The sequence below is a fragment of the Melozone crissalis genome, unplaced genomic scaffold (assembly GCF_028551555.1).
Source record: "Melozone crissalis strain CALT ecotype California unplaced genomic scaffold, PUWL_Pcris_2 ptg000079l_1, whole genome shotgun sequence".
In the NCBI taxonomy this organism is placed as follows: Eukaryota; Metazoa; Chordata; class Aves; order Passeriformes; family Passerellidae; genus Melozone; species Melozone crissalis.
Genome location: NW_026535856.1, coordinates 5160562 through 5172730, shown reverse-complemented (window position 1 = coordinate 5172730; position 12169 = coordinate 5160562). Strand labels below are relative to the sequence as shown.

Here is a 12169-nt window from a genome sequence, read left to right as displayed (position 1 = left end):
CTTTGCCTTTGGCCCTACTCAGGATTCGAATTAAGCCAAGGGAAAAGGTAGGCGTAAGTCCATATGAGATACTATATGGCAAACCATATCATGCAACTGTATTACAAGGGGAGGTACATGTGAGTGGGGACCAGACAATTGCAGAGTATGTTATGTCACTTAATAAGATCTTGAATTCTTTAAGAAATACTTTACAGTGGAATAGACCGCTCATGCTGGAGAATTCGGTCCACGACATTCAGCCTGGGGACCAGGTGTACGTCAAGAAGTGGATCACGGATCCTCTACGGGAATCATGGAGTGGACCCCACCAGGTGATGATGACGACCTACACGGCGGTGAAGGTCCTGGGGATGGATGCTTGGATCCATTACACCAGGGTAAAGAAGGCACCGTTCCAATGGGAAACCCAGATAGTGTCTCCAACCCGGATGATCTTCCGCGCAAAGCCGCCTTCTTAATTATATTACTGCTAGTGATCATGAGACTATTACCCGTTCAAGGGTCTACTCTAGTACAGGTTGAAGAAACAAAGGTTACAGTCATGGAAGGGATGGATGTTCAATTAACTTGTGTTATATTTGACATCCAGAGAGTTGAGGCGGTGAAGTCATTGCAATATGGCAATGGGGGGCTGAAAGAAGCCGAGGCAAGATCGGAGTCGGTTGGGATCAGGATAAACAACAAGGAAACACGGTACTGAATCTTACTAAGGTAACCACAAACGATACAGGAGAATATACATGTTTGGTCAAGATATGGGATGGTTTTGATTACAAAAGAGTGAGTATGAGGGTTTTGCCATGGACAGGGGATCGTGCTGAAAACATAAAGGTTGATCCAGTATCAATGGCAGCGGACATGTGGGATGGGTCACCCCTTAGAATAAATTGTTCCTTCCTAGTAAGATCAAGATATCAAAGGAACCTATGGGTCAAAAGGTGGAGGCAAAATAGGGAACTGACCTGGGACAGAATAGAGGACAGGACAGTTGGTGGGAGAAGGAAGGCAAAGGTTGTGGGTGGTTGAATGTCACTAATCGTAGAATAGGAAATGCATGGTGGAGGCATGACAGAATGATGTTATCCTTACAGAGACACGGTAGAAGGGGTAGACGGGAGGCTAATGATACAATAGAACGGAATACTGAGCAGGAAAACTTAGTGGTAGGATTAATTAGAGATTTTGGGATCATGCAGAACGTGACTAAAATAACAGCTTGCCTACCATTACCACAGGCTGCAGGTGAACCTATTCCCTGGGGAATAATACCGGTAACCAAAATGCCTGAAACATTTAAGAATGTTTCATGGTCCTGCCAGTCAGTTCCCAAACCAGTGGATGTATGGAGGGATTTGTGTATGACCATTCGGGCTATGACTAGAGAGGAATGTGAAAAGAAACCCAATCATTATGGTTGGATTCAAAATACCAGGAGGTGTTTAATTGCAACCCCAATAGATGAGCCATGCAATACAGCACGAATAAGAACGAAATCCCACCGAAATGAGATGAGTTGTCAGAATGTCACACAGAATTTTGAAACCTGGAATAGTTGGAAGACATTATGGGGACCTAGTGTTTTGGAACACTATAATTACCTTGGGGAAGTACAATGGTGCATCCAATGGTCAGGAGTAAAGAATCAGTCACATTATAGGGCCCTCATCACATCTACATCTTCCCGAGAGTTCAGACCGCAGAAAGAGGATTGGAATTGTACTGAGGTTTTTACATGTGATACACCGGAAGACCGAATTGGATTGGTACCGGTGAAAATGGCATTAAAGTGGGGATGCGAGTGTAGGGGATATGATCATACGGTTAGCAAAGAGTCCATGGAGGGACCTATAGATTGCAGATATACTACTGTGCATAGCCCTAGAAATCTAGTCTGGGTGTTGGGACATGGACAGTGGACCGCACATTTACCTCTAGATGGATCAGTAACACAAATCACCCTAGGGGTTCCCACATTGTGTCCATACTGGAAACAGAATAGATTGATCCAAAGGAAAGCACTCAGAAAGAGGGAAGGATCCCTAGAGGAGCAGTGGCATGAACCTGGCTCAGGAGTACACTTTGGATGGATATTAGAATCATTATTCCCTCCGGTAGCGACATATCGAAATAGGGAAATGCTCAACAACTTGTTAGGACAGACAGAAAGGTTGGCAGCAGCTACTAAGAAGGGATTTAAAGATCTAAATTTGCAATTGCAAGCTACATCAAGAATGACCCTACAAAACAGAATGGCATTGGATTTGCTACTGTTAAGAGAACATGGAGTTTGTGGTTACCTGAGTAGGAGAATAGATCATTGCTGTGTACACATTCCAAATGTTACACTTGAAATTGAGAAAGATATTTCTTAACTGGCAGAAGTGGAAACAAAAACCAAGGAAATTGAAAAGGAAGCACAGCATAACTGGATAGGAGCAGTATTTGATTCTTTGGGGCTTCACCTGTCTGGCTGGATTACATCTGCTATACAGTATGCACTAATGTTTTTAGTATTTTTAGTGACTATATGGATTGTATATAGATGCCTCTTAGGAGTGATCGAAAAGGAAAAGAAGCGATCTCTCCGGTTGCTGAAGGCCATGACCCGCGGGCGGCAGAATGAAGAACACTCCCCACCTCGTTATGAAGATGTTACTGTCAATACTGTTGATTGAGCATCCTTGCAGTAGGACTGAAGGATGCTCAAAAGGGGGGAAATGTTGGAAAAGAAATGAAATTTAGCAAAATGTGTAATTATAGTTTAGTTATGAGTTGTGTGTGAATTGGTTTGTTAAAAGCAGTTTTGCAGTTTTGCAGCCGTTGATAGTGTGTGTGTTTGGTTTGTGTGTAACTTAGCAGGTAGTCTTAGGAATTTAGTAAATAATTAAACTAGTGCAGGAGAGTAAGAATGCTAACCTGTCTGAAGGCAGCATACAATGCTCTTAGAATAAGATAAGCAGAAGATTTATGATCTTGCCTGTGAACTAAGGAATGTATCACAAGGGAACTGTTTCTTGGAGACTTTGTTGTGAATCGCATGTATAAGAGGGAAGCACCCATACGTGAAATCGGGGGCTTGGGTTTTTGGGACGTGAGTCCCCCAGCACCCCGGGCCCGTAATAAAGCACCCACAAAACTTATCCGAGTTTTGTGTCATTTATCAATCGGGCAACACCCAGAGCCCTGCGGGACGAAGGGGAGATGGGGATGGGGCGATGCAAAAGTCAGGCAGAGGTGTCCAATTAATTAATGGGTGGATTTGGGCTCATTGCAGGGTTTAAGGAATTTTTCAATACAGGAAACCTCTGCTGGACATTTGAGGCAAGAAAAAAGGATTCTGGGGCAAAAGCAGAGAAGCTTTGCGGATGGGGGAGTGGCCGTGACCCTGCTGGAGTGCGGGGGGGGACCTCCAGCCCCCCGGGGGCTCCCTGCGCCTCCTGTGCCGAGGGTCCAGGTTCAGTTTTGGCAATTTTGGGATGGGCTGGATGCACCGGAGACCCGGGCAGGGGTTTGAGTGGGTCGGAACCATCACCAGCAGTGGTGGCGTCACCAGGTACGCGGATTCCGTCAAGGGCCGGGTCACGATCTCCAGGGACAACGGGCAGAGCTCGGTGACGCTGACCATAAACAACCTCAAGGACGAGGATTCCGGATCCTATTTCTGCACCAAGGACACCGATGGTCACGGTGCTTATGCTGATGCTGGTTGGGGAGGATGGAACAGCAAAGCCTTATCAATATGGGTATATTGATAATATCAATAAGTCGGGTAAAAAACTTTGAGAATATGGAGACCATCAGAGAGATTGAAATGAAAGCAAGCTTTGAGATGCCTCAGGGACTGAACAACTGGAAAACAACGGCGTGGCCGGCTGAAGGTGATCCCATTTTGATGGAACAACACCCTCTGCCTGCAGACAGCTCCAAGGGTCAGAGCGACCCTACAGCTTGGCAGAAGGGCCCAAAGAGGAGTTTTTAGGGTTTAAAGTTACTCCAAAAAGGAGTTTTTAGGGTTTAAAGTTCTTCCAAAGAGGAGTTTTTAGGGTTTAAAGTTGCTCCAAAGAGGAGTTTTTAGGGTTTCCAAAGAGCAGGTTTTAGACTTGGCAGAAGGGTGCCAAAGAGGAGTTTTTAGGGTTTAAAATGTAATAGAGTACGGTAATGAAATGATTCTTTTAGGGTGTATGGAAATGCTGTAGGGTTTGTATATTGTATTAGATTGGTTAGTGAGAATTAGAATATTCTACAGAGAAGAAGATTTATTGTATTGTGGTGGGAACCTCACTCTCTTACCCTTTTAGTCTCTTAGAGTTTTATGTTTTTACCCTTTTACACTCTTACCATTTTATTCACTGACTCTTTCACTCTCTTAGCCTTTTTATTCTCTCACCCTTTCACTCATTCACCTTTTTTACTCTCTTACTCTCTTCCTGTCTCATCCTCTCTCCCCTCTCTTCTCTCAGCCCTGCTCCAGCTGTGCCTGGCAGCTCCCAGCAGGGCCCTGCAGTTCGTCCTTTGCAATAAACCCCAAATTCCAGACCTGGCTGCAGAGATCTCTCGTATCCGTCCGTCTGTCCCGACCGTCCTGCTCCCGGATGCTCCTGCAGTGCTGGATGGGGAATGGGGCCAAGCCCGGCACGTCAATAGAAGCAACACCATAAGTACCATCAGGAGTATAAGCATATTTGGCACAGAAATAGTATCCGGAATCCTCGTCCTTGAGGTTGTTCATGGTCAGCGTCACCGAGCTCTGCCCGTTGTCCTTGGAGATCGTGAACCGGCCCTTGACCGAATCCGCGTAGGTTGTGCTGCCAGTGGTGTTGATATCTGCAATGAACTCCAGCACCTGCCCGGGTCTCTGGCGGATCCAGGCCATCACAATAATCCCAAAATCGATCCCGGGCGCTCAGCAGAGGAGGCACAGGGATCCCCCGGGGGGCTGGAGGTCCCCCCCACACTCCAGCAGGGTCACGGCCGCCCGGAGCCCTGTGGGACAAAGGGGAGATGGGGGTGAGTGGATGCAAAAGTCAGGTGGAGGTGTCCAATTAATTAATGGGTGAACTGGGGCTAAATGCACGGTTTAAGGCACTTTATCATTCTGGAAAACTCTGTTGGAGATTTGGGGACAAACAAAGGGAATTGGGGGCAAAACCAGTGAAGGTTTGGGGATCGGAGAGCGGCCGTGACCCTGCTGGAGTGCGGGGGGAACCTCCAGCCCCCCGGGGGGTCCCTGCGCCTCCTCTGCCGAGGATCCGGGTTCAGTTTCGGCAGTTTCAGAATGTTCTGGATCCGCCAGAGACCCAGGCAGGGGTTGGAATACGTCGCAGCGATCAAGAACGATGGATCCAGCTACGCCTACGCATCATCAGTGCAGGGCCGGTTCAGGATCTCCAGGGACAACGGGCAGAGCTCGGTGACGCTGACCATGAACAGCCTCAAGGACGAGGATTCCGGATCCTATTTCTGCGTGAAAGCTGCCTCTGATACTTGGGGTGCTGCTGCTGATGGTATTGACCCCATCCCCATGGCCGTGTCCCCACCCTTCCAGGTTCCCCAGACCCTTCTCCCAAACTCTGCCCCTGACCCCATTTCTGACCACATCTCCCAACCCTGCCCTGGCTCTGCCCCAAATTCTCCACTCTTGGCCACAAAATTGACCGAAATCTTAACCCTTGACCAGAAGTATCCACTTTCAGAATCAAGTTTTAGGGCAGAAAGAGGAGATTTGGGGTCAGGAGTTGTGGTTTGGGGTCAGCGGGTGAGAATTGGGGCCGAGGCAGAGCAAGGTTGGGATCAATGGTCAAGGGCTGGGTGTGGGCTGCGGGTTTGGGTGAAGGGTCTGGGAACGGGGACAGGGGGGGACACGGGGATGGGGACACAACCATCATCATCACCTCAATTAGCAGCAGGACCACCAACACCTATACCAGAAGATTTCTCGCAAAAATAAACGGCGGAATCCTCATCCCTGAGGTTGTTCATGGTCAGCGTCACCGAGCTCTGCCCGTTGTCCCTGGAGATCCTGAACCGGCCCTTGAAGGATGGATTGCAGTAGGTGTTCCCACTGCTGGCGATCACCGCAAGACCCTCCAGAGTCTGCCCGGGTTTCTGGCACATCCACATCATCCCAAAACTGCCGAAACTGAACCCGGACCATCGGCAGAGGAGGCGCAGGGACCCCCCGGGGGGCTGGAGGTCCCCCCCGCACTCCAGCAGGGTCACGGCCGCCCGGAGCCCTGCAGGACAAAGGGGAGTTTGGGATGAGGCCAAACCTCAACCCTTGACCCAAACCCTGAACCTTGGCACTAAATTACGACCCTGGGAGTTCATCATCCTCCTGTCAGGGCGGTCCCGCCCCTTTTTACAGCAAGCCACACCTACTTTGACCCCACAGCCAATCAGGTTTCTCATCCTCATCTCTCCCCTTTGTTCCGCAGGGCTCCGGGCGGCCGTGACCCTGCTGGGGTGCGGGGGGGACCTCCAGCCCCCTGGGGGGTCCCTGACGTTGCTGTGCCGCGCATCTGGGTTTGATTTTGGCCATTTTGGGATGGGCTGGATGCGCCAGAGACCCGGGCAGACACTGGAATACATCACCAGTATCAGCAACAGTGGTGGCAGCACCGACTACGCGCCATCAGTCAAGGGCCGGTTCACGATCTCCAGGGAGAACAGGCAGAGCTCGGTGACGCTGACCATGAACAATCTCAAGGTCGAGGACTCCGGATCCTATTTCTGTGCCAAATGTGCTACTAGTGGTTATGGTGGTGGTGTTGCTGCTTTTAGTGACAATTCCAGCAGTGGCCCCAGCCCTATGACGGTCACTAGATGTCTCCACTCCCAGTCATCCTTCCTCCAGAGCCCAGCTTTTCTCCCAAGTGTTAAAGAGTTTCCCCCAAACTCCGCCCCTGCTGCCTACACCCTACACTTTCACTCAATTTTGCCAATTTCACACAAATCTCCCCTAGCTCCCTGGGCCCTGATTGGAGGAGGCCTGAACTGGAGCCCAGGGGTTAAGATTTGGGGCCAGTGGTTGAGTTTTGGTGCAGGAGCAGGGGAGGGTTTGGGGTCTGTGGCCACTGATGTTGCAAATGGAGAGAAAAGGTCAAGGAGTGCGTCAAGAAGAGAGGTTTGGGATGAAAATCAGAGCTTTAGGGACAAAATGAAGGGAGTGGGGCAAAAAGCATGGCCTGGAGGCAATCACCAATATCGTCACCATTGTTACCAGCAGCCCAGCAACCACTACAATAAGGTATGGCACAGAAATAGGATCCGGAATCCTCGTCCTTGAGGTTGTTCATGGTCAGCGTCACCGAGCTCTGCCCGTTGTCCCTGGAGATCCTGAAATGGCCCTGGACTGAATCCGCATAGCCGGTGTTGCCACCAGTGTTGGTGATCCCTGCGACGAATTCCAGTCCCTGCCCGGGTCGTTGACGCATCCAGCCCATCCCAAATTGTCCAAAATCGAACCCGGCTCCTCGGCAGAGGAGTCGCAGGGGCCCCCTGGGGGGCTGGAGGTCCCCCCCACACTCCAGCAGGGTCACGGCCGCCCGGAGCCCTGCGGGACAAAGGGGAGAGTGGGATGGGAAACCTGATTGGTTCAGGGCCGCAAACTGGGAGGGTCAAGTTGATAAAGTATCGAGACCCACCTGGGATAAGGATGATGAACTCCAAGGGTCCCAATTTGGGGCCAAGAGTCAGGATTTGGGTCAAGGGTTGAGCTTTGGCCCCATCCCCATCTCCCCTTTGTCCCGCAGAGCTCCGGGTGGCCGTGACCCCGCTGGAGTGGGGGGGGGACCTCCAGCCCCGCAGGGGGTCCCTGCGCCTCCTCTGCCGAGGGTCCGGGTTCAGTTTTTGGAGCTACGACATGTTCTGGCTCCGCCAGAGACGCGGGCAGGGGCTGGAATTCGTCGCGTCGATCTACAGCAGTGGTGCTTACACCAACTACGCGCCGTCGGTGCAGGGTCGGATCACGATCTCCAGGGACAACGGGCAGAGCTCGGTGACGCTGACCATGAGCAACCTCAAGGACGAGGATTCCGGATCCTATTTCTCTGCCAAACGTTACACCAGTGGTTGCGGTAATGCTGCTATGCTTATGGTGTTTATGGTGGTTGTTGTCCCAAGCCCTCTCCTCTCTCTTCCCAAGCATTACAGAATTCTCTGATCCTTCCCCAAAATCCTGGCTCTTTTTCTAACATCTTAGATATTTTCCCCCAAACTCCCCCATCACTTCCCCAATTCCCAATTTCCCCTAATTTTGCCCATTCCTCCCCAGTCTGACCCTTCCCCTCCGTCCCAGTGCGGAATGGGGATCACTCTGGGGCCCTTTGCACACAAAGCTTTTTGTGCAGCCGGCGCTCTGCCGCTGCGCCCCGAGGCTGAGTTTCCCTTTGCCAAACACAGATGTTCACAGTGACCAAAACCAGGAACTTTCTGTTTCCTTTCCTGCCCCGGCCGGGCCCCGGCAGCTGCAACGGAGGAAGTGGGGGGAGGCTGCGGAGCCCCAAAATCGCGGCGTCTTCTCCTCCCTCCCTCCCTTTGTCCCACCTGGGGCTTCACAGCTCCCTCAGTGGCCTCAGTGTCTGGGGCTGCTCCGTGGGTCTGGGCTGGAATCCTCTCTGGGAGCTATGGAGAGAAAACCAATTTTAGCCAAAAACACATGAAAAAATTGGGGAAATTGAATTTTTCCACAAATTTTCACATTGATCCCCAGCCAAGGGCTCCATGCTGAGAGAAGCAGAAGGGTGCAAGGGTGTAGTCACCTGGAATGTTCCATTGGTCAAGGGCAGGGTCAGCACGGTCAGGGACAGTCCAGGAGCCAAAATGGCCTTGAATGGGCCCCGAGCTGAGGTGTGGGGCCAGGAGCTGGGAATGTGGGGCAGGGCCAGGGCAGGGTTGGGGCACGGGGACAGTAATGGGGTCAGGGGCTGGGGATTGGGGGAAGGGTCTGGGGAACGGGGACAGGGGGGACACAGCGATAAGGGTGGGGTCAAAACCATCAGCAGCACCATTACCCCAACCATCAGCAGCAGCTTTGGCATAGAAATAGCATCCGGAATCCTCGTCCTTGAGGTTGTTCATGGTCAGCGTCACCGAGCTCTGCCCGTTGTCCCTGGAGATCCTGAACCGGCCCTTGACCGATGGCGCGTAGCCGGTGGCTGCCCCAGTGTTGATCCCTGCGAGCCATTCCAGCCCCTGCCCGGGACTCTGATGGATTCATGACATGTCAAAATTCCCGAAACTGAACCCGGACCCTCGGCAGAGGAGGCGCAGGGACCCCCCGGGAGGGTTGGAGGTCCCCCTGCACTCCAGCAGGGTCAGGGCCGCCCGGAGCCCTGCGGGACAAAGGGGAGATGGGGATGAAGGAAAAAATCCACCCAAATCCTAATTCCTGCATCCAGATCCTGATGTTGGCCACACACTGTGTCCCTTTGTTCTCCTCCCCATCCTGCTGGCCCTCCCAGGTGGGTTGACGTCCCTTTTTGCATCTGGTCACCCCCAGCCCAGCCCACACCCGGATCCGGGGCCTGATCTCCATCTCCCCTGGAGATGAGACCCGGGCAGGGGCTGGAGTGGCTCGCAGGATCAACACTGGTGGCAGCACCGGCTACGTGCCATCGGTCAAGGGCCGGGTCACGATCTCCAGGGACAACGGGCAGAGCTCGGTGATGCTGACCATGAACAACGTCAAGGACAAGGATTCCTGATCCTATTTCTGTGTCAAATCTGGTTATGCTGGTGCTTGGGGTCCTGGTGCTTATGGTGAAGACCCCAGCGGTGGATCCACGCACCCATCTCAGCGTCTCCAGCTGTCCCCCAACCCCCAACATTTCCCCCAATCCTCAGCCCTGGGCCCATCCCCGCTTGGGGGTCTCTGTCCCAATCCCCACCGGGATGGGGCTGTGGGGACCCCTCTGGAGTCGTTCGGTTTCCCACCATCGCTCTCCTCACCGGGCTGTGGCCATGGGGAGGTGCCGGCAACTCACGGCCCCGGCAGCACACACAGAACTCAATGGCACCGCTCACCGCGAGAGGTTTGTGGCCAATCACACAAAGCAAAGGCAGATTGACACGGTGGGGCTGGATCTGGGACGTCCTCGTCAGTTTTGGGGAATGTGGTTGGGACGTGGAGCCCAGAGCTGAGGTTTGGGGCCAAGAGCTGAGATTGGGGAAGAGCCAGTTCAGAGCTGGGACACGGCGACAGGAATGGGGTCAGGGGCTGGGGATTGGGGAAGGGTCTGGGGAACGGGGACAGGGGGGAAACAGCCAAGGGGATGAGGTCAAAACGACAGGCGTCATTAGCAGCAGCATTGTTATAATAACCCCTGGCACAGAAATAGGATCCGGAATCCACGACCTTGAGGTTGTTCATGGTCAGCGTCACCGAGCTCTGCCCGTTGTCCCTGGAGATCCTGAACCAGCCCTTGACCGACGATGCATACAAGGTCCTGCCACCACTGCTGATCCCCGCGAGCCACTCCAGCCCCTGCCCGGGTCTCTGACGGACCCAGCTCATGGACTGACCCCCAAAATTGAACCCAGATGCGCGGCACAGCAACGTCAGGGACCCCCCTGGGGGCTGGAGGTCCCCCCGCACTCCAGCAGGGTCACGGCCACCCGGAGCCCTGCGGGACAAAGTGGAGATGATTAAAAATGAGAAATGTGATTGCTCCAGAAGGGGAAAAGGTGCGTGTGCTCCAGGAAAAAGGGGCGGAGCCCACCTGGGAGAGCCAGCAGGAGCAGCAGGACCTGGAGCCAGGGGGAGCTCAGGGCCAAGCCCGGGATGTGCCGGGGTTGGGGTCCCGGAGGGGTTTGGGGGTTTTTGACGTGGTATTGCGTTTGAAATCAATGTGGAACACTCAGGAAAAGGTGTCCAATTAATTAATGAGAATATTGAGTAAACTTGCAGATTTTGAGGAATGTCAGGATACCCGAAAAAATCTGGTGGAGATTTGGGACCAAACCAGTGAAGTTATGAGTGAAATTGGTGAAGATTTGGGGATGGGGGAGCAGCCGTGACCCTGCTGGAGTGCGGGGGGGACCTCCAGCCCCCCGGGGGGTCCCTGTGCCTCCTCTGCCGGGGATCCGGGTTCAGTTTCGGCAGTTTTTCCATGCAATGGGTCCGACAGCGACCCGGGCAGGGGCTGGAATGGGTCGCGGGGATCAGGAGCGATGGTGCTGACACTGGCTATGCGCCATCGGTCAGGGGCCGGGTGAGGATCTCCAGGGACAACGGGCAGAGCTCGGTGACGCTGACCATGAACAACCTCAAGGACGAGGATTCCGGATCCTATTTCTGTGCCAAATGTGCTGCTGCTGGCAATTGGGGCGATGCTGCTGCTTATGCTGAAGACACCAGTTGTGGATGCACCCCCGTCCCCATGTCCCCCCCGTTTCAGGTCCCCAGACCCTTCCCTCAAACCTTACCCATTGACTCAGATCTTGACCCTTTGTCCCCAATCTCCTCCATTTGCCCAATGGTCAGCACTGACCCCAAACCCTCCCCTTCTCCTCCCCCAAAACTCAACCATTGGCCCCAAACCTTCACCCCTGGCCTCCAGTTCAGGCCTCCTCCAATCAGGGCCCCGGGAGCTGGGGGAGATTTGGGTGAAATGGGCAAAACTGGGGAGACAATCGAGACTAGGGGAAGGATGGGGCAAAGTTTGGGGGAAAATGGTGAAGGTTTGACACAAAGGACTGGGATGCCGGGGAAGGATCTCTGGGCATTGGAGACATTTTTTGACCAACATGGGGGTGGTCCGCTAACAGAATTGTCAGCAATAAGAGCAGGACCAGAAAAACTATAATCATTATTGCTACGTTTGGCACAGAAATAAACGGCGGAATCCTCGTCCTTGAGGTTGTTCATGGTCAGCGTCACCGAGCTCTGCCCGTTGTCCCTGGAGATCCTGAACCGACCATTGATTGATGGCGCGTGGTGGGTGGTGCCAACACCATTGATACTTGCGAGGTATTCCAGTGTCTTCCCAGATTTCTGGCGAATCCAGAACATTCCATAATTCCCAAAATCAAACCCGGACCCTCTGCAGAGGAGGCGCAGGGACCCCCTGGGGGGCTGGAGGTGCCCCCCGCACTCCAGCAGGGTCACGGCCACCCGGAGCCCTGCGGGACAAAGGGGAGATGGGGATGAGGAACCTGATTGGTCGAG

General features: G+C 53.1%; 1 gene segment (V, D, J or C); it reads right to left on the bottom strand.

Moving 5' to 3' along the window:
* Positions 1 to 210: 210 nt before the first annotated feature.
* Positions 211 to 11958, bottom strand: LOC128946319 (immunoglobulin heavy variable 3-23-like). The segment is given in 5 exon segments: positions 211 to 243; positions 4790 to 4905; positions 7244 to 7555; positions 10722 to 10749; positions 11920 to 11958. Coding segments are annotated over 5 exon segments (528 nt in total).
* Positions 11959 to 12169: the final 211 nt, after the last annotated feature.